Source organism: Ornithorhynchus anatinus, chromosome 2 (genome assembly GCF_004115215.2).
Source record: "Ornithorhynchus anatinus isolate Pmale09 chromosome 2, mOrnAna1.pri.v4, whole genome shotgun sequence".
NCBI lineage: Eukaryota > Metazoa > Chordata > Mammalia > Monotremata > Ornithorhynchidae > Ornithorhynchus > Ornithorhynchus anatinus.
The window spans coordinates 35,143,016-35,169,829 of record NC_041729.1 but is presented as its reverse complement, the minus strand read 5'-3'; the positions used below and the strand labels follow the sequence as shown (position 1 = coordinate 35,169,829).

Genomic DNA, 26,814 nt, shown 5'->3' with positions numbered 1-26,814 from the left:
TTTTCTCCATTTTACAAAAATACATCTTTATTACATTTAATTAATGCTCTCTTGTATTATACAGATACCTAGTCATAAAAACCTAGTCTGCAAGTTAAATATAATTTAAATAACTGCCCCCCCCCAAAAAAACCAACTATGGACAAATCTGCAAAAAAGATTTTGCTACAATACCCCCTCTGAACAACGGACTCCTGTAAAATGCAATTGGGTTGAGTTAAAAAAAAAAAAAAAAAGCATATTCTGGAAAGTGTTCTATAGCAAAATGTCAACTTTTCAACCTGTATTTCAGGCTATAAATAATAGCAGATGGGATTGTGGCAGATTTCATGCCTGGAGGTTTAACAGCTGCATCAAGAATTGTGATGTTACATGCCTGGATTTGACGTTTAGGTAAAAAAGCACCATCATTAAATGAACCCAACCAGAACTCCTACTTGAAGAAACAGCTTGATTTTACATACAACCCAGAGAAGGCCCGCCTTTAGCAAATACAAGTTACTATTCCGCACTTGGTTCTGATTCATGTGTAAGGAGTATGAGGCATTACTTCTGCATCTTCAGGCAAAATTCAAACATTTGTGAGGGAGACAAACACTCAAGTTCTGGGTTTTTCTTGTAATAAGACTTCTAGGAACTTTTCCAGAGTGACCAAGGAGGAAATATGCAAGATTAGATTACAAAAATACAAATGGGAGCTGAATGGGATATTCTCTACTGAGCTGAAAATTAGACAACTCTTCGTAACTGGCCAAATAGCAGAAGCTTTAGAAAATTAGCTTCAGGTACTATTACCTGTACTTTCATTTTTGTTTAAAATTCCAAGCAAATCTAAACCCTAATGCCTAATCCTAGCTCTGACCTGCTCCCTTCTCCTCTATTAAGGAGATCTAGAATCTACTGAGGCATTAGATCCGATTTTCTCTCAGTTTCCAGATAAGGAATTGAAACGATATTTATATTAGTGACCAGCTGTTTACACTTTCCTGTGGCGACCGCAAGGGATGCACTCAGAGTATTCTACTTTAAATTCTGCAGGGACGAAGATAGTCTGTAGACCTCTATTGAAAAAACACTTTAGCTTTTAGAGAACAGATCGGCTTGAAGAGTGCAGTCCTACAGAAACAGTCAGGTTTTCCAACAATTCAACTATTTTAAAAATGATCCAGATTGAGTCTGGGGGCAGGTATGTTTGGGGTTTCACACGAATGACCATCGGCGCGCTCAATGGTAAACGCAAGTGGAAGCTATTTTCCCTAGTCGGCTAAATCCTCTCACAATCAATTGCGAGACTCTGAGGATGTGGGGCTGCGGACAGTGGACATAAGATGAGATTTGTACGTCTTGCTCAAGCCGGTCATCCAGAACTTCAGGAGTTTGACGTTGTCCTCCTCGGCTGCTCCCAGGATGCTCAACAGTTTTTGGGTGTCCTCTTTGGGTCGGCTGTCCACCTTGGTGAACTTGAAGAGGACCTTCACTTTGCTGCACAAAAATCAAACACAAAATTCAAATGCCGCAGGGCAATAATTTCCGAATCTCAATTTGAGCCCCCAAATGCTGTAGCTGAAAGCCTGGCTGGCCAAATGGCTCTCTGGCCTATGTGTCTGCTCAGGAGAAATTCTCTTTTCGGGACAATTCACTGTCCCCGAAGGACTCTGAAGAAGTAATATTCACAAAATCATAAAAAAAACCCCCCAAAACTGAAGCATTTCGGACACAACTCCAGCTGTCATTTTCTTGCTAGCCCAAACCAACTGAGGGGTGTCAAAACTGGAACATAAGCCACTATTATTTTAAATGAATGTATAGGGTAAGTGAAATCAGGGGCTGACCTTTATTCCAGATATTCCTTCATAATTAAGAATGGATTCCAAATTAAATAGTCTTGACACCCACTAAATTAAGTGTCAGTGTACAAATAGCTGCATAAGAAAAACAGTGACAGAGAAGTCAAGGAAACAGAAACTAAGGCCACACCCTACTCACTAAACACAGTGGAAAGCCTTGGGTCAGACTACGGGTCCTGAGCTAAAATAATAACGTTGGTATTTGTTAAGTGCTTACTATGTGCAGAGCACTGTTCTAAGCGCTGGGGTAGGTACAGGGTAATCAGGTTGTCCCACGTGAGGCTCACAGTCTTAATCCCCATTTTACAGATGAGGTACCTGAGGCACAGAGAAGTGAAGTGACTTGCCCACAGTCACCCAGCTGACAAGTGGCAGAGGCGGCATTCGAACCCATGACCTCTGACTCCCAAGTCCGGGCTCTTTCCACTGAGCTGCGCTGCTTCTCTAACGGGCCAGGTTGCACCAGGCTAGAAAAAGTAGCAGCGTGGCTCAGTGGAAAGAGCACGGGCTTGGGTGTCAAAGGTCATGAGTTCGAATCCCAGCTCTGCCACTTGTCAGCTGTGTGACTGTGGGCAAGTCACTTAACTTCTCTGTGCCTCAGTTACCTCATCTGTAAAATGGGGATTAACTGTGAGCCTCACCTGGGACAACCTCATTACCCTGTACCTACCCCAGTGCTTAGAACAGTGCTCGGCACATAGTAAGTGCTTAACAAATACCAACATTATTAAAAAGTCTGCAAGATTTGAGTTGAACCCAGAATTCCTCACCTGGTGCTCTTGAGTCCTTTTACTGTGGGCAAGGTGAGCATCATCTGGGCCATCCCCTAGAAGGAGGTCCGGCCACCCTTCTGGTCCAGATTGGATCTGTTTGCCATGGCCCCAAAGCTCATCTTGGGTCAGACTAATCTATAACAGGGCCAAGACTGGGCAGGGCACGGCTTCAGAGTTCTGGTCTGTGCGGGTCTCTAGTAAACCTGCAGCAGTGACCCTCAAACCCACAAGTCCAAGGATGACTTTGGTCCCACAAGCTCCTCCTGGCCCAGCTTATAGAGACTGGAGCAGGCCATTGCAGGAGAGTCTTAGATGCTTTCTCCAATCCACCGTTTTTACATCAACAGTCCCTCCCGGCAGCCCCATCTAAAAATATCCCCAGGAGCACCCAGGGAAGAGACCATGAGCAGGAGCAATAGGCCGGCTTTAGACCCCCCCGCCCCCGTTTGAGAAACTCTGCCTCTGGGACAGGAGGTGAGACTGGGCTGAACAAACCAAAACTTCTGGTAGGTCTCCATAACATTTCCTCTTGTTTGAACAACCGGGTCCTACCACAGATCTAGAAAATGAGACGTGGAGGGGGCCGTCGGGGAAAGCCAAGAAGCCTTACTTCATCCACTCTTCCTTGAGACACACCAGGCACTGATCCACCACATCCACGGAGAGGTTCTGGTTGGTCAGAGCAGCTTCGATCTTATTCAAGATAGTCGGACCGACTGGTGGCGTGAACAGAGACGAAAAAGTGTAACAAGACCATGATAAGAATTAGGCAACAAGGGAAAGGTGAGGATCAATATACCTAAGGTACCCACCTCGATCAGCAGCTACAGGGCTCCCACTGGTGACCACAAACTCATATTTACTGAGCGACTGATCTTCATCAAATACAATGGGGTAGAGGCTCGAACGGGTGGCCACGCAGACCTCCACGATGACGGCGAATTCTGCAACACGAAACAGCCCCGCCCAAAATTATACATAGCAACCAGGCCCAGCCTAACCAATCCTCGGTGATTTGGTTCTTCTATGTCCTTTCAACCTTCACCAAGTGCCCCGTTCCTTAGAACTACCACTCTGGGTCTGAAATCATGGTCTCCGATCCAACTGAAAAACTTGCTGGGGAGAAATACGTTACCTCAGAATGTCTGAGGGTTTAATTCCTTACGGAGGGACTACGTGAGTAGAATTAAACCCTTCGTTTTTGTGCAAATTCAACTGGAGAGTGAACCCTTCCTAGCTAGAACTTCAGGTGATAGAAGAATGAGAAATAACTCGGGTAAAAGATGCTAGTTCATGTCACCAAACAGCTCAGATAAAGTCTTTTCCTGAACCTCCAAACCCCGATTTCCACAGTACCCCCTATTTCCAAGAAGACCCAGTGAACCATTTGCTGTGCTCTACGCAGATGCAGAAAGTTGGTTTAATCATTCCACACCGAGAGAAGTTGTGCGCTTAGTTGAAGGAACACATGGAAAGAGCACATTTTTTTTACATGGAATTGAGAGGACCTAGGAAACAGCATGGCGTAGTAGCTAGAGCATGGGCCTGGAACTCAAAAGGTCATGGGTTCTAATCCCTTCTCCACCACTTGTCTGCTGGGTGACCTTGGGCAAGTCACTTAACTTCTCTGTGCCTTAGTTACCTGCTCTGTACAATGGGCATTAAGACTGCGAGCCCCATGCGGGACGGGGACTGCATCCAATACTATCTGCTTGTATCGTCCCTGCCTTTAGTACAATGCCTGGCACCTAGTAAGCGCTTAAGAAATACCACGATGATTAATCCTGGCTCCGTCACTTGACTGCTTTGTGACCTTGGGCAAGTCCCGACTTCTCTGTACCTTAGTTTTCTCATCTGCAAAATGGGGATTGAATCCTACTCCCTCCTACTTAGACTGCGAGCCCTGTGTGGGGCAGGGACTAGACTGGGAGCCCATTTGTAGGGTAGGGATTCTATCTGTTGCCAAAATGTATTTTCCAAGTGCTTAGTACAGTGCTCTGCACACAGTATGCGCTCAATAAATGCAACTGAATGAATGAATGACTGTGGACACCCCGATGACCTTGTCTCTACTCCAATGCTTTGTGCATTCAATCAATAGTATTTACTGAGCGCTTACTATGTGCAGAGCACTGTACCAAGCGCTTGGAATGTACAATTCGGGAACAGATAGAGCGCTTGTCACATAGTCAACGTTTAACAAATACCATCAATATTATTGTTACTCATTATCGCTAGATTCCAAAGCAACCTCTAGCTCCCTGCAATCCGCCTGGAACTTTTTTCCAACGAGGCAGGGTAGGAGAAGATCAAAAGTGAACACGCCTCTTTGGCTCAGGGTGATCCAAATCATTACCTGATGACTGTATGTGCGGTGGGATCTGGACCTGGGGACTGAGCCCAAGGAAGTTGCATCGGTAGGCCTCCTCATACTGGTTGCTGTACGGGATAATCCGAACACACCCCACCGGCAGCATGGTCTAGAGAAGATGAGACAGAAGCAGCCATTCAGAACCAACACCGAAGCTGAACGGGAACAGGGAAATGGGTAGGCTCAGGCCTTAGGTTTCCCTTGCCCCATGAGGTCTGGGGGTGGGGGAATGGGTCACCTTATCTTTCAAGAAGGCAACCCTCATCACGTCTCTTCCCCTGGCAATGCCCGGTGGCTGAGGTACCACTCCAAAGGGATGGGTGGAGACTTCATCCGTCTGAGACCGAGGGACGGTTGCAGGACGTCGGTGCTCTTTGTAGGAGGAGGTGAGTGGGCCCTCCTGTTTCTTAGAAAAATCTGGATTTTTAAAAATTACACCCACCACAGTTCCTTTTGAACATCATTTGCCTTCAGCCGGGAAGAAATGAAAAAGATCTATTTTGGATTTAATAGCTGAGCTCTTTCTAAATCTTCCTTGATGGGCTGGATAGGTTTGATTTCTGCCTGAATTAGATTTCAACACGGATGCTTGATTTTTTTTTTTCCTCCCCAATTTACAAACCCTCCTGAAAAAGGCATGAGGGACTTCAGATGGAGGGGAAAACACATTCCTACCCGTAGAACATCAAACGCTGATTGGACAAGATCCATGTCTCGACCTTTCCAGATGACCTGGTTCCCCATAAGAACATGCCATGCCAACATTCGGAAGGAAGAAGCTCCTAGGACCTGAAAAAGAAAATCACTTCTGAATTGCTCTTACCGAATTCATTCAACAGTATTTATTGAGCGCTTATACTATGTGCACTGTACTAAGCGCTTGGAATGTACAATTCGGCAACAGATAGAGACCATCCCTGCCCACTGACGGGCTTACAGTCTAATCGATTGAGGTCTTTTGTCAGCTACCTGATGCAACTGATATACTACTAAAAACCTCTTCGCAGCACTATGCTGTGCAACTGAAGTCTGCTTCAGGGACTGCGCGACGTCATTCAAGAAACCTGTATACTATGTTTAGCCACTAAATAAGAACATAAGAAATGCCACTACTGGGTCAGACTAGTATTCTACCTCTGTCATTAGCATCTGGATGTTTAGAAGAACCAAGTGATAGGTTCTCCTGGACATCCACCCTAATGGTTAAGGATGTACTTCCTGCTTACTTCTAGCTCCTATCTTTCCCTTCACTGATCCCTGGTCCTTGAATTTACGTCACGTCCTCTTGAACCTACTGATATTTTCTGCCTAAGCGAGGTCCTGTGATTACTAATTGTATAGGCTTATCCCTCACTGTGTAAAGAAATGTTTCCTTTCGTTTGTTCCGAACCTACCATCTTCAAGCTTCAATGGGCACCCTCTTCAATCAATCAATGGTATTTATTCTGCGCTTGCTGTGGGCAGAGCACTCTACTAAGCGCTTGGCAGTACGTCAAAGCTGGTAGGCATGAACCCCGCCCACAAGGAGCTTACGGTCTCCAAAGGGAGACAGATATTAAAATGATAACAGATGGGGGAATAGTAGATTGTAAGGATATTTACCTAAGTGCTGTGGGGCTAGGGTGAATATAGTAGGGTGATAATAGAAGGACTGTGAGTCCCATGGGGGACAGGAACTGCATCCAACCTGATTATCTTGTCTCTACCCCAGCGCTTAATACAGTGCTTGGCACAGAGTAAGTGCTTAATAAATATCATAATTAAATACAGTCCTAGGTAAGCCTGAACCACCAAGACTTTTTTGGTTACCAGCTGAACGGGTGAACCAATTGCTCCCCTTGCCTGGTACTGTGAGCTCGTTGTTGGGTAGGGATTGTCTCTGTTGCCAAACTGTACTTTCCAAATGCTTAGTATAGGGCTCTGCACACAGTAAGCGCTCAGTAAATACGACTGAATGTATTTGGTGAACAATCCGGTGTTCATTCAGTCCACACCTGCATGAATTTGTAAACTTTTACTCATGCCCCACCTCAACGCCTGTCTTTCCACACTAAGTCTTAAACTTTACAGTTTCTTGGTATACAAGGAATGTGGGTAGAGAATGAGTCTGCTAACTCTGTTGTATGGTAATCACTCAATCGTCTTTGTTGAGCACTTAACTACGTGCTTGGGAGAGTATGACAAAACAAAATAAGAGATACATTCCCTGCCCACAGTGAGCTTGCAGTCTACTCTCAGTGCTTAGTAGAGCTTAGAATAGTCTTAAGCCCCTTTACAGATGAGGCAAGTTAAGTGACTTGCCCAAGATCACAGACCAAACAAGTGGCAAGGCAGGATTAGAACCCAGGTCCTTCTGACTCCCAGGCCCGGGCTCTATCCACTAGGCCATGGGGATGAAGACTGTGAGCCTCATGAGGGACAACCCGATTACCCTGTATCTCCCCCAGCGCTTAGAACAGTGCTCTGCACATAGTAAGCGCTTAACAAATGCCAACATTATTATTATTATTATTAGTACACTAAAGTGTTTCACATCTCTCAATGCCAAGAGCTTCTTTCTCCTAGCCAAGTCCAATCCTTTCTGCTGCTGTCTGTCTAACCACACTGCAATCCATCAATGGTATTTACTAAGTGCTAACTAGGTGCAGAGCGCTGTACTAAGAGCTTGGAAGAGCACAAGAAAACTGGCGGACACGTTCCCTGCCCAAAACAAGCTGGCGACGGAGACGAGAAGCCACGTGGACAAAACAGTATCTGAAGTCCACAGAAGAAAGTAGCACATAAGTAAAGAGAAAAGTGAAAATCAAAGTGGCCTTTAGAACATCTCTAAGTTTTCGAGCAATGGCCTCCCCCTTCCTGGGTGTCTCACCTGTCTCATATGCCTGAGGGACTTGAAGACACTCAGTTTGCGGGGTTGCCAGGCACCACAATCTGAGAGCAGGGACGATTCATTTGGGCATTTGGACAATTCCCGCCCTTCCGGGACTTCTGGCAGGGTAGGGGCTTTCTCTTCTTCCTCACCCTCAGAGTTGTCCCAGCTTTCTGACTCTTCTTCCAAGTCTACGAGAAAGAAAAAGCAAACAAAACAGGATCGGCTCATTTCTTTTGATTAACTCCGGAAACCGGCTTTCGGGGGACTGCTTCGTGTTGTTTTCCTGCCTCTTTGGGGGCTGGTTGGTTCAGAGGGACATGAGAGTTTTACTTAAGCCAACTACAGGTTCAAGTTCAGGCCTCGGAATATCAGCTAATACCTTTGGGCGCATTAGGAAGGAGTTTCCCCTTCAACAAATTGTTTTGTACATTCAGCTCTAGGTGCCTAACAACAGTTTTAAGCTTCTCCCAGAGAGAGATTCATGCATTCATTCATTCAATACTATTTATTGAGCGCTTACTATGTGCAGAGCACTGTACCAAGCGCTTGGAATGTACAAATCGGTAACAGATAGACAGTCCCTACCCTTTGACGGGCTTACAGTCTAATCGGGGGAGACGGACAGACAAGAGCAATAGCAATAAATAGATTCGAGGGGATGAACATCTCATTAAAACAATAGCAAATAAATAGAATCAAGGCGATGTACAGCTCATTAACAAAATAAATAGGGTAATGAAAATATATACAGTTGAGCGGACGAGTACAGTGCTGAGGGGATGGGAAGGGAGGGGGGAGGAGAAGAGGGAAAGGGGGGAAAGGAGGGTTTAGCTGCAGAGACGTGAAGGGGGGGTAGAGGGAGCAGAGGGAAAAGGGGAGCTCAGTCTGGGAAGGCCTCTTGGAGGAGGTGAGCTTTAAGTAGGGTTTTGAAGAGGGGAAGAGAATCAGTTTGGCGGAGGTGAGAGGGAGGGCGTTCCGGGACCGCGGGTCGACGGCGGGATAGGCGAGGACGTGGGACGGTGAGAGGTGGGCGGCAGTGGAGAGATCAAGAGGAGAGGAGAGATCAAGCGTCCCCCACTGCAGAAAGTAGAATAACCAACTAAGCAAACCAAAGATTGAGTAGTTCTCTCTCTGTGGGACCTCATTCAATTCAATCCAAGTTCTCTTCTAAAGCCTCTGGTAATTTCCCCTTGTTGCTCAAATGGTTCTCACCAAGGAAGTATTCCAGTCATTCCTGAACTTCCATGCTGGTTCAAATAAATCCCATTAGTTCATTTCAAGCATAATATACCATCCACAAGGAACAAAATCATTACAAATAGCAGGCATCGTTGAGACACAACACCAGAAACTATAAAATGGAAAACACAGGTCCAGGTCTCAATTCTTTTCGTTTCCCTAATTCATTCAATAGTATTTATTGAGCGCTTACTAAGTGCAGAGCACTGTACTAAGCACTTGGAATGTACAATTCGGCAACAGATAGAGACAATCCCTGCCCAGTGCTCACAGTCTAAACAGGGAATAAGCACGAATCGACAGAGGAATCGCCTTCTGCAAAAGGCCAGAAAGAACATAAACCTAAATCCGAAGGGAACGCGGAAAGCCTCATATCATTTACTACTTCCCACACAGACAAAGCAACTGATCACTATCGCGGCTGGAGAAACCTTTCTTTTAAGGCACTTAAGAACTTACCATGTGCCAGGCAGTGTACTAAGTGCTGGGGAAGATTCAAGGTAACCAGTTTGGTCGCAATCCATGTCCCACGTGGGGCTCACAGTCCCAAGCCCCACTTTACAGACAGGGTAACCGAGGCCCAGGGAAGTGCAGCGCCTCGCCCAAGGCCCCACAGCAGGCAAGCGGCAGAACTGGGATTAAAACCCACATCCTTCCGACTCCCAGGCCCGTGCTCTATCCACTAGGCCACGCTGCTTTTCCACATACCACAGACGTGTGGCAACGTGAAGGACCAGCCCCTCTGGTACGGGGTACGTTCAGTCCCAGGACTTCCATTGCCAATCAGTTGCATTTACTGAGCGCATTTCAACCTCTGCTCAAGCTGTGGCAACTGTCCGGGACTGGAAAGAAAGCTCCCTGCCCCTACTCTCCCTAGGAAGCTTTCGACTTTACCTGCCAGTTTTTCCATCTGAACGAGGGTGTCTTCAGTGGGTGCACCCTCTAGGAGCTTCTCCGTCAGTCGACTGCCACAAGCCTTCAGGAGCCTTGCAGAAACGATACAGGAAGAGGTCAGTTTCCGCCGCTTCTTCTATCTGGTTGGCTCAATTTCAGGGCCGAATTCGGCCAAGTAAACGTCGTAAGCAGCGGGCTACCTAAGTATGTCTGTGTTTAGGGCCACGTGCATTTGATATTCACCCCACCCTCAGCCCCAGAGCACTTATGTACATATCCATAATTTATTTTAAAGTCTGTCTTCACCTCTAATAATAATATTTGTTGAGCCCTTACTATGAGATGGGCACTGTACTAAGCGCTGAGGTGGGTATGAACAAATTGGGTTGGACACAGTCCCTGCCCCTCGTGGGGCTCACAGTCTCAAACCCGTTTTACAGATGAGGCAACTGAGCACAGGGAAGTGAAGTGACTTGCCTAAGGTCACACAGCAGACATGTGGTGAAGTGGGGATTAGAACCCATGACCTTCTGACTCCAGGCCCATGCTCTATCCACTAAACCACGCAGCTTCTCACATCGCCATGCTGCTTCTCTAGACTGTGAGCTCCTTGTGGGCAAGGAATGTGATGACCAACTCTGGTTTGTTGGGTTTTTTGGTTCCTTTTAAAATGATATTTGTTAAGTGCTTACTATGTACCAGGGACAGTATTAAGCACTGGGGCAGATGCAAGCTAATCCGGTTGGACACAGTCCATGTCTCACGTGGGTCTCACAACCTTAATCCCCATTTTGCAGATGAGGTAACTGAGGCACAGAGAAGCTGAGTGACTTGTCCAGAGTCACACAGCAGACAAGTGGCAGAGCCGGGATCAGAACCCAGGTCCCCCTGGCTCCCAGGCCCGTGCTCTATCCACTAGGTTACGCTCCTTCTCAATACTCTGCTGTATTGTATCCTCCCAAGTGCAGAGCACAGTAAGCGCTCAATAAATAACAGTGATTGATTAATGTGAGTCCATCACATCCCTAGAGGGGAGGAAGAGAAAGTGAGGTGCTGAGGCAAATGATGTCAAAGACATCAGAGAAGCAGCGTGGCTCAATGGAAAGCGCTCGGGCTTGGGAGTCAGAGGTCATGGGTTCGAATCCCAGCTCCGCCACTTGTCAGCTGTGTGACTTTGGGCAAGTCACTTCGCTTCTCTGGGCCTCAGTTACCTCAGCTGGAAAATGGGGATTAAGACTATGAGCCCCGCGTGGGACAACCTGATCACTTTGTGTGTCCCCCAGGGCTTAGAACAGTGCTTTGCACACAGTAAGCGTTTAAAAAATACTAACACTATTATTATTATTATTATTAGGCACCCTTCCAGTTGCCTGGAGAAAGGGGACACTGTGTCTTCCCAACACCTCCAGCCCAGGACACCCCAGAGTTCCAGCCCGGAGCAGTGAGAGCATATTCCTCCCGGACAGGAAACATTTTCAGGCTGCATCTGGAGTAGTGACCAAATACCACCTCCATTTCTAAGAGCCACCTGACTCCGAAGGTGCATCCAAAAAGCAGTTCAACCGACAAGCAGTCAGGTGATCGCACCACATCACCACCACAACATTTCACAATGGAGCCGGATGGGAACCCTGAGGCCCTGGGGGAAAAAACAACTCATTACCAAGCGAAGGAGGTGTGTAGGCACGCCCACAAATTTTCATCACTGGTCAAAGACGTCAAGGACCGGGCGGCGTTGCCGTTCCTCTGGTGGAGGAATGGCGTGAACGCTGTGTTCATCCGCTGGGCACGCTGTGGACAACCATACTGCTCCGCTTCAAAAACCTGAACGCAGATTGAAAAGGGAAGAAAAACCCTCTTAATATTCATTTATTCGGTTGGATTTACTGAGCCCCCCCTCTAAGGATCGGAGAGTTTCCGGTACTCTACCAGTCGGGACTATAGGAGGGAGAGACAAGCAGAGGCCTACCCATTCCATTCCTAGCTTGGCCAGTGGCTAGTGAGTGGAAGGCAATATATTAAGCGCTTGGGAGAGGACGCTATAACAGACACATTCACTGCCCACAACGAGTTCACAGTCTAGAGGTGGGAGAGAGACATTAAAATAAGTAAATAAATAAATTACAGATATATACAGAAGTGTCATGGGGCAAGGAGGGGGGAATGAATGAAGGGAGCAAGTCAGGGTAAAGCAGCGGGAGATGGGAGAAGAGGAGAGCTTAGTCCTTAGAGAGGCAGCGTGGCTCAGTGGAAAGAGCCCGGGCTTCGGAGTCAGAGGTCATGAGTCCGACTCCCGGCTCTGCCACTTGTCAGCTGTGTGACTGTGGGCAAGTCACTTCACTTCTCTGTGCCTCAGTGACCTCATCTGTAAAATGGGGATTAACTGTGAGCCTCACGTGGGGCAACCTGATTACCCTGTATCTACCCCAGCGCTTAGAACAGCGCTCTGCACATAGTAACAAATACCAACATTATTATTATTATTAGTCAGAGAAGGCTTCTTGGAGGAGATATGCCTTCAATAAGGCTCTGAAGGAGAGAGCTTAGGGTACCTGTTAAGAACTTACTGTGTGTCAAGTATTGATCTATGCACTGGGGAAGATACAAGTTAATCAGATTGGACACAGCCCCTTTCCCACATGGGACTCAAACTCTCAGTAGGAGGGAGAACAGATACTGAAATCCCATTTTACAGTTGAGGAAACTGAGGCACAGAGAATTTGTGACTTGCCCTAGGTGATAGAGCAGGCAAGCAGTGGAGCCAGGATTAGAACCCAGGCCCTCTGACTCCCAGTCCCATGCGTTGCAGCAAAATAGCGACTCCAGGTGGTAATGTTACATGGAAATCAGAGAAAAACAAATTGGGAAAAACTGAAAATGTACCCCCGGATCTGACCATTCTTGTACTCTGCTTGGATACGTAAAAGAAAGAAAAGGAACATAAGATTCAACATTTTAATACGACACACAAATACGGGCCATCCCTCGGACTGGGGCAAATCTGGGGAAAACTTCTCTTCAACCCCAGCCGAATGTGTCACCTCGACCCACCTTGAGGGCTTTGCCCTGAAGTTCGTCGATAATTCCTCGAATTTTCCCCAGCAAGAATGGCCACGAGTTAATGAGATAAATCCGGTCCATCATGATAGCGATAATGCTGTACCAGCGCTGGAAGCCTCGAGCCAGACTGTCTTTGATGAAGAAGGTATGGCTGAACACAAAGCCATGCTGCTCATCCCCGAAGAAGATCGGGCCTTCCCGTCCGGGACAGACCTGGGCAAGACAGACTCGGGTTGGAGGCGGTCTCTGCATCGCAGAACCAAGGTCAAAGACGCATGAGATTGAACTTTTCTTGAAAAGCTTTCCTCTCCCTACGTGCCACGGGAGGCGATGGGGAGTGTCATACATTTGCTTTAAATCGGTTGAGGTCTGATGTTCTATTTTCTCTGATCGCTTCTCAGGCACGTGTTGGGACGGGTGGATTATGAGAAGCAAGTGAGGCTGCCCAATTATAATTTACTCCTGCTCAGTGCGGTTGGGGCGTAGTTTCTCGGTTCTGGGTCGAAATATAATCTACACAGACTTTCCCCTCAGCCAAACCGCCAACTGGGGAGGGTCCCCCCAACTCTGGAATAATTCTCCCTCTCTCCTTCTCCCAACTCCTACCCTTCCAGGAATGGAATCCAGTCAGGGCCAAAATCACGAGCATCTTAAATCACGAAAGAATAAAAACTATGGAATCGCTTACCCGGAAGACTAACCTCAAGGGATCTGGCCCGGCACCCTGTTTTCCAGAAGGTGAATGGCTTAAATAATAATAATAATGATGATGGCATTTGCTAAGCGCTTACTATGTGCCAAGCACTGCTCTAAGCGCCGGGGTAGATACGGGGTAATCAGGTTGTCCCACGTGGGGATCACAGTCTTAATCCCCATTTTACAGATGAGGGAACTGAGGCACAGAGAAGTGAAGTGACTTGCCCTAAATCACAAAGCTGATCAGTGGCAGAGTCGGGTTTAGAACCCACGACCTCTGACTCCTAAGCCCGGGCTCTTTCCACTAAGCCATGCTGCTTCATAATAATAATAATAATAATGATGATGATGGTATTTGGTAAGTGCTTACTATGTGCCAGGCACTGTACTAAGCGCTGGACCGTACAAGATGGATCTTTTCTTAAAGTTCTCCACCATCACTTTCAGTAGCCCATCCCAGTGTTAAGTCACTCAAGAGTCATGAAGTTCTTTCTTGGGGCAACTTCCAGCTCTCCTGCTTTAATTTTAACCCATTTCCAAGAGAATAAAATGGTATTTGTTAAGCGCTTACTATGTGCAAAGCACTGTTCTAAGCGCTGGGGGATACAAGGTGATCAGGTTATCCCACGTGGGGCTCACAGTTTTAACCCCCATTTTACAAATGAGGTATCTGAGGCACAGAGAAGTTAAGTGACTTGCCCAAAGTCACAAAGCTGGCAAGCGGCGGAGCCAGGATTAGAACCCCCGACCTCTGACTCCCAAGCCCGGGCTCTTTCTACTGAGCCACGCTGCTTCTCTTACATTTATTTGGTCTCCTTAACACACTTACTAGGTGTCAAGCACTGTTCTAAGTGCTGGAGGAGACACCAGATAATCAGGTCAGACAGAGCGCTATCTACTTAGAAGCATGGCCCAGTATGGGAAGCAGCTTGGTGTAGTGGATAGAGCACGGGCCTGGGAGTCAGCAGGTCATGGGTTCTAATCCCAGCTAATCTCCTGGGAGGCCTCGGGCAAGTCCTTTTACTTCTCTGGGCCTCAGTTACCTCATCTGTACAATGGGGATTAATACTGTGAGCCCCATGCGGGATAGGGCACTAAGCACATAGTAAGCGCTTAACAAATGCCATTATTATTATTTAAGCCATTCACCTTCTGGAAAACAGGGTGCCGGGCCAGATCCCTTGAGGTTAGTCTTCCGGGTAAGTGATTCCATAGTTTTTATTCTTTCGTGATTTAAGATGCTCGTGATTTTGGCCTTGACTGGATTCCATTCCTGGAAGGCTAGGAGTTGGGAGAAGGAGAGAGGGAGAATTATTCCAGAGTTGGGGTGACCCTTCCCAGGTGGCGGTTTGGTTGAGGATAGTGTCCAACCTGATTTCTTTGTATCCAACCCAGGGCTTAGTATGGTGACTGGCACACAGTGAGTGCTTAAACACCACAGTTATTATTATTAATGATAATTAGCAGGTATGGCACCTCCGTTTTAACAGATGAGGTAACTGAGGGACAGAGAAGTTAAGTGACTTGTCCAAGGTCACACAGCAGGCCCATGGTGGAGGTGGATTAAAACCCAGGTCCTCTGACTCCCAAGCTGGTGCTCCTTCACTAGGCCATGATGCTTCTCAATTGTATTAGTTAAGTTCATTCATTCAATAGTATTTATTGAGCGCTTACTATGTGCAAAGCACTGTGACAAGCGCTTGGAATGTACAAATCGGTAACAGATAGAGACAGTCCCTGCCCTTCGATGGGCTTACAGTCTTGCTCTGTGCCAAACAACGCCCTGAGCATTAGGTTAGATACAAAATAATCAGGTCAACAGAGGGGTCCTGCCTCTCTTTCCTGATCAATCAATACCCTTCAGGCCTCAAACTGCAGTCCGGCCCGCTGTCCCACCAAACCTCACTTACACAAGTCCCTGAACCAAGTTTTAATTTAATTCAAAGACACTTTACCTCACAACTTAAGCTTCGAACGCAGGCCTGACGGACAATGCTGAAGAGCTGGGGATGGTTTGGATGCTGGTGGCTAACGTATTTAATGGACGTTTCTTTGTCGTGGCTGATATACCCTGGGTGTCCAGCTGCAAGAGACCGGCAGCCCTAACCCAAAGAAGAGAAAAGCTGCAATTACTAGGAATAATAATAATGACAGTTGTTGTTAAGCGCTTACTATGTGTCAAGTACTGTTTGAAGCACTCAGGTAGCAACATGATAATCAGGTCAGTCAGCGTCTCTGTCCCTCCGGGCCTCAATTCTACGATGCTAGCCTAGATGGAGAAGGCCTTGCCTCTTTTCAATCGATCAATCAATCAATAGCATTTATTGAGTGCCAACTGAGTACAGAGCACTATATTAAGGCCCTCGGGAGGATACAACAATAATATAATGGGTCCCTTAAGCTTTAATTCCATTTAATAACTTGCCGAGAGGTTAGCTATTTCCCCGAGAATGATTTCTATTTTTGAAAGAATCTTTACCTAAACATCTCAAAGTGATTGGAAAGTTCTATACAGAATAGTTTTCATTTTGTGGCGAAAAACACAGGGGCACGGTGATGGACTGATTTTCCCCAAGATCATAAAGTGGTGAGCAGGAGTTGAGCGAAGAACCCAAGGCATCGGTACTCGCTCGACAAGAAAATGTGGCCGCCAAGTGTTTACTGGTTAATTTTCGCCTTCAGCAAATGTATCAGAATCATTCAATCAGTCGAGAGTATTTATTGAGCACTTACCTTGTGCAGTGCTCACGGTGCTAAGCGCTTGGGAGAGTACGATACAAGAGAATTAGCAGTCGCGTTCCCCGCCCGTGATGAGCGTCAAAGTGTGATAATAACGTTGGTATTTGTTAAGCGCTTACTATGTGCAGAGCACTGTTCTAAGCGCTGGGGTAGATACAGGGTCATCAGGTTGTCCCACGTGAGGCTCACAATCTTAATCCCCATTTTACAGATGAGGTAATTTAGGCCTAGAGAAGTGAAGTGACTTGCCCACAGTCACACAACTGACGAGTGGCAGAGCCGGGATTCAAACCCATGACCTCTGACTCCCAAGCCTGTGCTCTTTCCACTGAGCCACGTTGCTTCTCTATGTAGACCCTACGTCACCTGAGGCAAAGGTGAGCATGTAACCACAGGGCCCACGGGTGAAAAGAATAGGCGGGAAGGGCTTGGAGGTAACGCGCCGCAAGGATCCGGGCCAAGCTGGGGAACAAACAGGATGACCTTGATGGTTTATGCCTTCCTCAGGGAAAGGATGTGGTGGAAGTGCTCTAAGCTCGTGGTGGGCAGGGAATGCGTCTGTTGATTGTTATACCGTACTCTCCTAAGCGCTTAGTACAACGCTCCGCACACAGAAGCACTCCCTAAACGCGACTGACAGGAAGCACAGCTGCTGGGATGTAGACAAGCTCCTGGAGCCAGCCCAGAGGGACTGACACACGGCCTGACACGCTGGATACGCACAACCCCTCCGCTCTTGGGGGCTAGTTTGGGCCCCAAGATTCTTCAGTCCCACAATTTTAGCCTGGCGGGCAGGAAACACGGTGGAAGATGAAGGGACTCAAATTTTTCTACCTCAGAGCTAAGTTTCTTGGCCAAAAAAAAAAGGAGGAGGGGGGAGGCTTGCTGCTCTAGAAACTTCTCCAGGAGAGTTGTCCAACACCCATTCTGTGAACCACCCTGGAAGTCACATCACTTCTAGTGGCTAACTCAATACGTTTAATATAAGGTGATGATTTGGTACGTTCTACTGAAAGCGTCTTAGGCATCATGGTGGCCGGTTACCCAGCTGGTCTTTCCCTTGTGAGGGAAGGAGATGGAATCTAGTGTTTTTAAGTGTGGTATTTTAATTTTCCAACATCTAGTTTCCTTTCTGCCTCCTGCCGCTGAGTTCCCCGGTTCGAACGTGGCGCCTGAGTTCACACAGACTCAGGGAGGGAACGCAATGGTCCTGGGGCAAAGGGCGGGAGTTTAGGGGTCCCCTGGAGGAACGCCGTAGGACTGTGCAGGATCAGTGTGGTTTCTGAAAATGGGCCGAGACATCACGTTACATAAGCGTACAGGTGAAATGGGTGGGATGTCATATGCGCCACACCCATGAGAAGCAGCACGGTTTAGTGGAAAGAGCACGGGCCTGGGAATCAGGGGACCTGGGTTGTAATCCTGGCTCCAATCTGCCAATTCCTTGCTGTGTGACCTTGGGCAAGTTACTTAACTTCTCTGTGCCTCAGTTTCTCATCTGTAAACTGTAGCCACATGTGGGACAGTGACTGTGTCGGACTTAATCTGGTATCTAACCCAGCTCTTAAAACGGTGCTTGACACATAATCAGTGCTTAAAACGATAATAATAATGATGGCAATAATAAATGCATCTCTGTGGTATTCACAAAGGCTGTCGACGGCCACCTAGAAATGTCTCATTTCCTTGAGTACTGTCAAGAGAAGCGGCATGGCCTAGTGGCAAGAACATGGGTTTGGGAGTCAGAGGACGTGGATTCTAGTCCCGCTCCGCCACTTGTCTGCTGTGTGATCTTGGGCAAGTCACTTACCTTCTCTGTGCCTCATCAGTAAAATGGGGATTAAGACTGTGAGCCCCATGTCGACAGCCTGATTACCCTATATCTACCCCAGTGCTTAGAACGGTGCTTGGCACGCAGTAAGGGCTTAACAAATACCGTTATTATTATTATTACTGTCCGGGCTACCCCTCCTGAAACATTACTAACTTTGATGTCACCCATATAATAATAATGTTGGTATTTGTTATGCGCTTACTATGTGCCGAGCACTGTTCTAAGCGCTGGGGTAGACACAAGGGAATCAGGTTGTCCCATGTGGGGCTCACAGTCTTAATCCCCATTTTACAGATGAGGTAACTGAGGCACAGAGAAGTTAAGTGACTTGCCCACAGTCACACAGCTGACAAGTGGCGGAGCCGGGATTTGAACTCATGACCTCTGACTCCAAAGCCCGTGCTCTTTCCACTGAGCCACGCCACAGAAACCCGAGGCAGTATACTCAGCAGATCGCTGCACGCTTACGTAGACTTTTCCCCCTGACGTAAGGACACTTGCCTCACACATGTCGGACTTCTTGGGCCCGGGGCTGCTGGATTCGGCACTGGCTCCTTCCGCTGGGCTGTGAGAACGAATCCTACTGCTCATCTGAATGCCACCCTCCTCCTCCTCCGCCTGTTCACCTTGCCCTGGGCTGTCTCCGCTTCCCGCCCCCTGAGGAAGGGGTGAATGTAGAACCTCTGTGCAGAAGAGGGTGCGGGGGCCGTGGAGCTCGCAGAAATGACAGAGAGCAACAATGGCATTCATGGTGCCAGTGTAATTGGCAAGAGTCCTGCAGGGCAGAGAGAAAGAAAACATGCCGTCAACATCACAAATATGGAACTCAAACACAACATATGTGGCGTAATATTTTTATTCCATTTCTTAAGTGTCAAAACCAACCTCTCTCCAGCAGAATCTCGTTTCCAACTCTCCCCGGGCGAAGGTTTTTACATCCAGTTCATTTCCAAGTCCTCTGGGTCAAACACAGATATTCTCTGGCTTTCAGACACGCCATCTCTGGATAAGATAAAAACCAAGACAATTCGGAGGCAATCCTACAGACAGTGGGACAAAGAGAAGCAGACGGCGGAGGAGGAAACCGAGCAGATGGGAAAAATTGGTACTGCTCAGGGTTGCACTGATTCGGTGTGGCCTGGTGGAAAGAGCCAGGTGCCTCGGAGTCAGAGAACTTGGGTTCTAATGTCGGCTCTACCACTTCCCTGCTGTTGTGACCATGGGCAAGTCACTTAACTTCTCTCTGCTTCAGTTTCTTCATCTGTAAAATGGAGATAAAATACCTGTTCTCCTTCTGACTTAGACAGTGTGAGCCCTATGTGGGACAGGGACTGTGTCCAACTTATCTTGTACCTACACTAGCACCCAGTAAGCGCCTACCAAATACCACGCTTATTATTAGTATTATTACCTTCACCAGGTGATCAAGTACATGCCTGATGAGAAACTGCTTCTGAAGTATCGCTTCTCCCAGCCGAATCCCAGGGAGACCACGACCACTTCAGAAGGCAGGTTCTTCTTCATGTTTAAGAGGAGCAAATGGAAGAAAATTGGGATCTCTTGGTGTTGCCCTTTTGACTCAAAGTCAAGAACTTTTACTTGCAAAAAGCAAAGTAGAAGTTCTTGCAACCAGTGCTTGGCGAGAAGGGCTTGGATTAACACAGTATTTTAGATTGGATGGAGAGAAAAGGGCAGATCTTAGCGATGCTGTGAAGGTTGAACTGACAGGATTTAGTGATAGGTTGAATAAAAGAGAAGAGTCAAGGATAACGCCAAGGTTATGGGCTTGGGAAACAGTAAGGTTGGTGCTGCTGCATACAGTGAAGGGAAAGTTGGAGGGAGGACAGGTTTTGGGTGGAAAGATGACAAGTTCTGTTTAGGACATGTTAAGTTTGAGGTGATGGCAGGAGGCCCAAACAGAGATATCTTGAAGGCAGGAGGAAATGCAAGACTGCAGAGAGGGAGAGAGATCAGGGCAGGAGATGTAGATTTGGGAATCATCTGCATAGAGGTGGAAGTTGAAGCCATGGGAGCAAATGAGTTCTCCAAGGGAGTGGGTGTAGACGGAGAATAGAAGGGGACCCAGAACTGAACCATGAGGGACTCCCACAGTCAAGAGGTGGGAGGCAGAGGAGGATCCCAAAAGAGGACCCCAGAATGAGTGATCAGAAAGATAGGAGGCGAACCAGGAGAGGACAGTGTCAGTGAAGCTGAGGTAGGATAATGTTTCCAGGAAAAGGAGGTGGTTGACAGTGTCAAGGACAGCTGAGCGGTCGAGGAGGATTAGGATGAAGTAGAGACTGTTGGATACGGCAAGAAGGAAAACATCTGTGACCTGTGAGAGGGCGGTTTCTGTGGAGTGAAGGGGATGGAAGCCAGAATGGAAGAGGTTAAGGGGAGACCCTTGAGGCAGCAAGTTTAGACAACTCACTCAGGGAGGAATGGTAGGAGGAAAATGGGACAATAACTGGAAGGACCCATGGGATCGTGGGAGGTTTATTTTAGGCTAGGGGAGGCATGAGCATGTTTGAAAGCAGTGGGGAAGCACTGGAAAGCCATTGGAGAGCAAACAGTTGAAGATGACAGTCAGGGAGGGAAGGAAGGGCCACGTGTTTTGATATGAGATGGGGTCGGATCCACAGGTGGAGGGGGTGGATTTTGAGAGAAGGCAGGAGATCGCCTCTAGAGATACCGCTGAGAAGGATGGGTGAGTTGAAGGAGGGGCAGGCGGAGGGAACAACTGGAGAGGAGCAGGGAAGCTTTTAGGGAGATCACGATTGATAGACTCAATTCTCTCAAAATTGAGGTAGCCAGGTCATTAGGGGAAAGGGGAGGGGAGGCGGGTGGCCAAGGAGTTTGAGGAAGGAGTTAAAATGAAGGTGACGGGCAAGGGTGTCAAGAGCCAGCACTTTTTTCACACTTCCATCTGAAGGTTCCCAAGGGGGAAAAAAAGCAATCATTGTGTCTACACAGCAATTCTGCAATTCACTTCAATACGCTTGTGCTACCACTGGAAGAGACAGAAGTCTTAGAGACTATAGACCTGTAAACTCATTATGGGCATTATGGGTCTGCTAGTTCTGTGATTCTGTACTCTCCCAAGCTCTCAGTACAGTGCTCAGCACATAAGTGCTCGATAGATACCATTGATTGATTGACTGATTGACATCTTGGATTAAGAGGTTCAGGCACCACTGACAATGCAGCCAAATATTCAGAGGCAGTTAGCGGCCAAGTGTTCATCCTACTGCCCTTCTCAATGGCTATCCAAGCAACCAGGCCCCAAAATGGGCAATACATACAATAATTATTTTACATTATTATCCCACCATCAGTCCTAAGTGATGGTCCAGGAGAAGCAGCAAGGTGTAGTGGATTGAGCACGGACCCGGGAGTCAGAGGGTCGTAGGTTCTAATCCCAGCTCCGCCACTTCTCTGCTTTGTGTCCTTGGGCAAATCACTTCACTTTCCCTGTGCCTCGGTTACCTCTTCTGTAAGACGGGGAGTGAAACTGTGGGCCCCACGTGGGACAGGGACTGTGTCCTACTCAATTTGCTTGTATCCACCCCAGTGCTTAGTTCAGTGCCTGGAACATAATAAATGCTATACAAATACCATAATAATAATCTCTGTGGTTGTGAGACCGGAAGCCCATAGAGAAGACACAGCTTGACTCTGTGAACAATTCCACCAGCACCACTTAAAGGCCAAAACGAATATCAAGGGGAAAGACAGAATCACAAATAATGAAGTCTGTCTCCTACCACTGAAGTTTTGTTCCCCTCCATACAACTTCATTTGGGAAGGGGAAGTGAAGAGAATGAAGGAGACCCGAAGTAAACTGAGATTAGGTAACTGAAATCAAAGGGGTAGAGGGAAGTGTGCAAAAAAGTAAAGGCGCAGACAGTCTGACATATAAACTGAAAACTGCAAGAAAACTGCACCACACAGGTCAGCATAGAACATGACATTCAAGGAAGGACCGACTCCTTTTGAAAAGTTTCAAGAGGAGCAGGAACCATGAAGACAAAAGTGAAAGCGGTGCCAAGAACAGCAAAACAAACATGTTATCACAACAAGGTCAGTTTGTGTGTATGCATGGAGTGGTCAGGAAACACCCCTTCATTAGGTTTACTTCACCATGATTGTTCTGATATTTTTTTTTCAATAGTAAGGTCAAATGATGAATACATTATGCTTAGAGGGCCTGATTTAGTCATCCTGATTACATTCCAGTTGACTTAAAATGAAGTTTTATTAGATCAAATACAGAACATAAATTCTTAGAAGGAAATGGGGAGAAAGCAGTTTCGTCCTGCCTGACAAGTAAAATGCAGCACCCAAAGGTGGCTTATATGATCGTTTGGTGTGTATTGTGCATAAAAGTTCACACCCAAAGTAAGCAAACGATTCATGCAGATTTTATGAGGAGTTCTCGACTTCCTCTTTCACAGGCCTCCCTCTTTAGGTCTTAGCCCTCTTCTGCTGAAACACTGAACCTCTGTTGCAAATAACTGTACCATTTAACGGGGCGTGCCAATTCCCCAGTAACCCTGGCAGTCTGAATACTCAGATGCCAGAGTTTTCCACAGCCTGACCTCTCGCCCACATCTTGCCTCATGCCTTGAACGCCCTCCCTTTTCATGTCTTCCCCACCTTCAAAGCCTTACTGACGGCACATGATCTCCAAAAGGTCTTCCCTAAGCCCTACTTTCCTCTTTTCCCACTCCCTTCTGCGTCGCCCACTGCATTTATGAATATATCCACAATTTACTTCTAGTGACGTCTGTCTCACCCTCTAGACTATAAGCTCATTGTAGCACTGGTGTATATATGTACATAATATTCTATTTACTTTATTAATGATGTGTATATATAATTCTATTCATTTATATTGATGTTTATTGATACCTGTCTACTTATTTTGTTGTCTGTCTCCCCCCTTCTAGACTGTGAGTCCGTTGTTGGGTAGGGATTGTCTCCACTTGTTGCCGAACTGTACTTTTCAAGTGCTTAGCACACAGTAAGTGCTCAATAAATACAACTGAATGAATGTGTCTTTTATATTGTCGGACAGTACTCTCCCAAGACCTTAGTACAGTGCCCTGCATAGAGTAAGTATTCAATAAATAGAATTGATTGATGGGTTCAAGTCTCACCTAGTGCTACAGGCAAATGAGTCACTTTGCCTCTGCAATCCTCTGGGAGAAAACCATGCCATTATTTTCAGATGAGGTCCCGAAACATCTCTCAATTAGAGAGGATTCTCCGGACAACAGGGAAAATCCTCCGGGCGCAATTGCTCACTAATGGGGAAATGCCTCACACTACCAAGTGGAAGAGTCTAGCTCTTTTTTTTTTTTCTTTTAAATGGCATTTTGTGATGCGCTTTTAAGTGCTGGGGTAGATAGCGGATAGTCTAAGTCAAAATATACATATATCTTTTCCTGAAGCCCTCAAACTCCAGACCTGTCCAGATCCCCAGAAAATTTTGGTTTTAGGGAACTTCCAGACACTTCAGCCCGGACTTCCCTCCCAGGAATTCAAATAAAGACACCGTCGCCCCAAGCTCCTGGTGACACGAAGAAGCCCACGAGGATGAAGGTGGCAGAGGACACCACAGCAGCAGTGGGTTTCAGCAACATCAGGCTGTTAAATCAATTAAAGGTATTTATTAAGCATTCACTGTGGACAGAGCACTGTGTTTTGAAGAAAAGCTGGCAGACACAATCTATGCCCTCAAGGAGCTTACAGTCTAGTGGGGGAAACAGATGTTAAAATAAATGACAGATCGAGGAAGGAGCAGAGTATAAGGATAGGAACCTAAGAGCTGTGGGGCTGGGGTGACTATCAAGGTCCTTAAGACCCAAGCACATAGGTGATGTAGAAGGCAGGGTGAATGGGGTGGGGAGATGACAGGTTAAACTGGGAAGGCTTCGTGGCTTAAGCATGGGCCTGGGAGTCAGGGGGTCATGGGTTCTAATCCCGTATCTGCCACCTGTCTGTTGTGTGACCTTGGGCAAGTCACTTCACTTCTCTTTGCCTTAGTTACCTCAGCTGTAAAATGGGGATTAAGAGTGTGAGCCCTATGTGAGACAGGGACTGTGTGCAACCTGACTACCTCGTATCTACCCCAGCAGTTAGAACAGTGCTTGGTACCTAGTCAGCGCTTAACAAATACAATTATTATTGTTGGAGGAGTTACGATTTTAGCAGGGCTTTGAAGATGGGGAGAGTGCCCAGGGAAATCACGTCGGACATCAATCAATCAATGGTATTTATTGAGTGCTTCCTGTGTGCACTGTGCTGTACTAAGCGCTTGGGAGACTACAATATCACAGAGTTGGCAGAAGTAGAAGATGGGCAGAAGAGAAGGAAAAGAACCCACCTAAAAGGGTGCACCCTGGCTACCCACACTCTTCTTCCTGCCCCCCTCACCGTCTTTCACCTTCAATGCCTCTGGTCCTTAATCAGCTGTCTTCCTTCCATCCTCTCCTTCTTAATAATTGTGGCATTTAAGCGCTTACTCTGTGCCAGGCACTCTACTAACCGCTGGGGGTGGATATAAGCAATCCCTGCCCACATGGGGCTCACGGGGTCAGTCCCTCTTGTAATAATAATAATGTTGGTATTTGTTAAGTGCTTACTATGTGCAGAGCACTGTTCTAAGCACTGGGGTAGATACAGGGTAATCAGGTTGTCCCACATGAGGCTCACAGTCTTAATCCCCATTTTACAGATGAGGGAACTGAGGCTCAGAGAAGTTAAGTGACTTGCCCACAGTCACATAGCTGACAGGTGGTACAGAGGGGAGAACTGAGGCCCAGAGAAGTGAAGTGACTTGTCCAAAGTCACCCAGCAGACAAGTGGTGGGGTTGGGCTCAGAGCCCATGACCTTCAGACTCCCAGCCTCGTGCTCTTTGCTGCTGCTTCCAGATTCATTCATTCATTCAACAGTATTTACTGAGTGCTTACTATGTGCAGAGCACTGTACTAAGCACTTCCGGCCAAGCTAAGCAGGCACTTGTCAGCTGTGTGACTTTGGGCAAGTCACTTAACTTCTCGGTGCCTCAGTTACCTCATCTGGAAAATGGGGATGAAGACTGTGAGCCCCACGTGGGACAACCTGATTCCCCTGTGTCTCCCCAGCGCTTAGAACAGTGCTCGGCACATAGTAAGCGCTTAACAAATACCAACATTATTATTATTATTAACAAATACCAACAGTAGTCACTTCACTTCTCTGGGCCTCAGTTCCCTCATCTGTCAAATGGGGATCAACTGGGAGTCTCCCGTGGGACACCCTGATGACCCTGGATCTCCCCCAGCGCTTAGAACAGTGCTCTGCACATAGTAAGCGCTTAACAAACACCAACATTATTATTACGTGGGACAACCTGATTATCCTCTATCTACTCCAGGGCTTAGAGCAGTGCTTGGCACATTGTAAGGGCTTAACAAATACCAACGTTATTATTATATCCCGTCCCCCTCGTGCCCTGCTCTGCCCTTCTGGCCAATGTCTTGAAGCTCAGCCCCTGGGCCTGGGCTTCCCCCCCTTCACCCGACCCCTCTCCCGCTCCAGCAGGGCTGGCCAGTCCCTTTTCCCACGTTTCCCACGTTTCCCACCTTTCCAGATCGCATTCCCGACCCCTCACCCCCCCGTACTCCCCGTTGGGGTAGCAGGCCTCACCTCAGGTCCCTTGGGCAGCAGCTGGGGTAACCCCAGCCATGAGCCAGAGGCGCCTGACACGGCTCGGGACCAACCATCCCCGCAGGCCCGGGGGGTGCTTGTACTCAGAGCACGCTTCCCGAGCCCCTTCTCCTCGTCCCGGCGACCATTTCAACTCGCCTCTGCTCTCCCTTTAATCACCTATCTACTTCCCAGGAAGAAACGCCGTCCTTCTCAGGGATAAAATGGTGACCTCTCTTTCTTTCTTCCCTTTCCTCCCCCCTAAACGAGAGTGGTTGCGGCCACCCCTGGTTGAGGATACTGGCGAGAAGAAGAAACCATGTCACGCCATAGGGGGAAATCACACTTTTTTTAAAAAAAAGGCCGGAAAAATACCGGATCGCGCTTAATTTGAAGGAAAAGGAGGAGTGAGAGATTTGAGACTTGGATGGGCGACTCGGATGTCTTTGGCTCCTGGGGTTTATTGTTCGGAATCGAAGATAAGAGGGCTCCTCCTGCCTTATTAGAGAGGTGGTATGAGCCAGCGGGTGGGGAAAGAGGGTAAGGGGGGGGACGCCCCCGTCACGTGACACTGCTGAGGGGGGAGGAGGGGAGAGGCCCCGTCACGTGACGCTGCTGAGTTCGCTGGTCAGGCGCTTCCTTAACCCGTGGTTGGGTATAGCGCCTATCCCCGCGCGCATGCGCATAGTACCTTCGCCCCCCTCTAAATGGACAGGGCGCCCCTGTCGGCGCGTAGTAGTAGTGTCCTCTACTATGCGAAAACCACTCTCACTTTTTTTTTTTCTTTTTAATCAAT

At 47.5% G+C, this 26,814-nt stretch overlaps 1 protein-coding gene across 1 annotated transcript; it reads right to left on the bottom strand.

Annotated features, from left to right (window-relative positions):
* Positions 1-26,248, bottom strand: FLCN (folliculin). The gene is made up of 13 exons (XM_001510716.5): positions 26,019-26,248; positions 19,211-19,327; positions 18,827-19,100; positions 15,708-15,854; positions 13,048-13,269; positions 11,660-11,820; positions 9,997-10,088; positions 7,861-8,051; positions 5,667-5,780; positions 4,977-5,100; positions 3,433-3,564; positions 3,231-3,336; positions 1-1,482 (listed from the first exon to the last, which is right to left on the bottom strand). The coding sequence occupies exons 3-13, from the start codon at positions 19,073-19,075 to the stop codon at positions 1,281-1,283; spliced, it is 1,740 nt and encodes a 579-aa protein (XP_001510766.1). The 5' UTR covers positions 19,076-19,100; positions 19,211-19,327; positions 26,019-26,248; the 3' UTR covers positions 1-1,280.
* Positions 26,249-26,814: the final 566 nt, after the last annotated feature.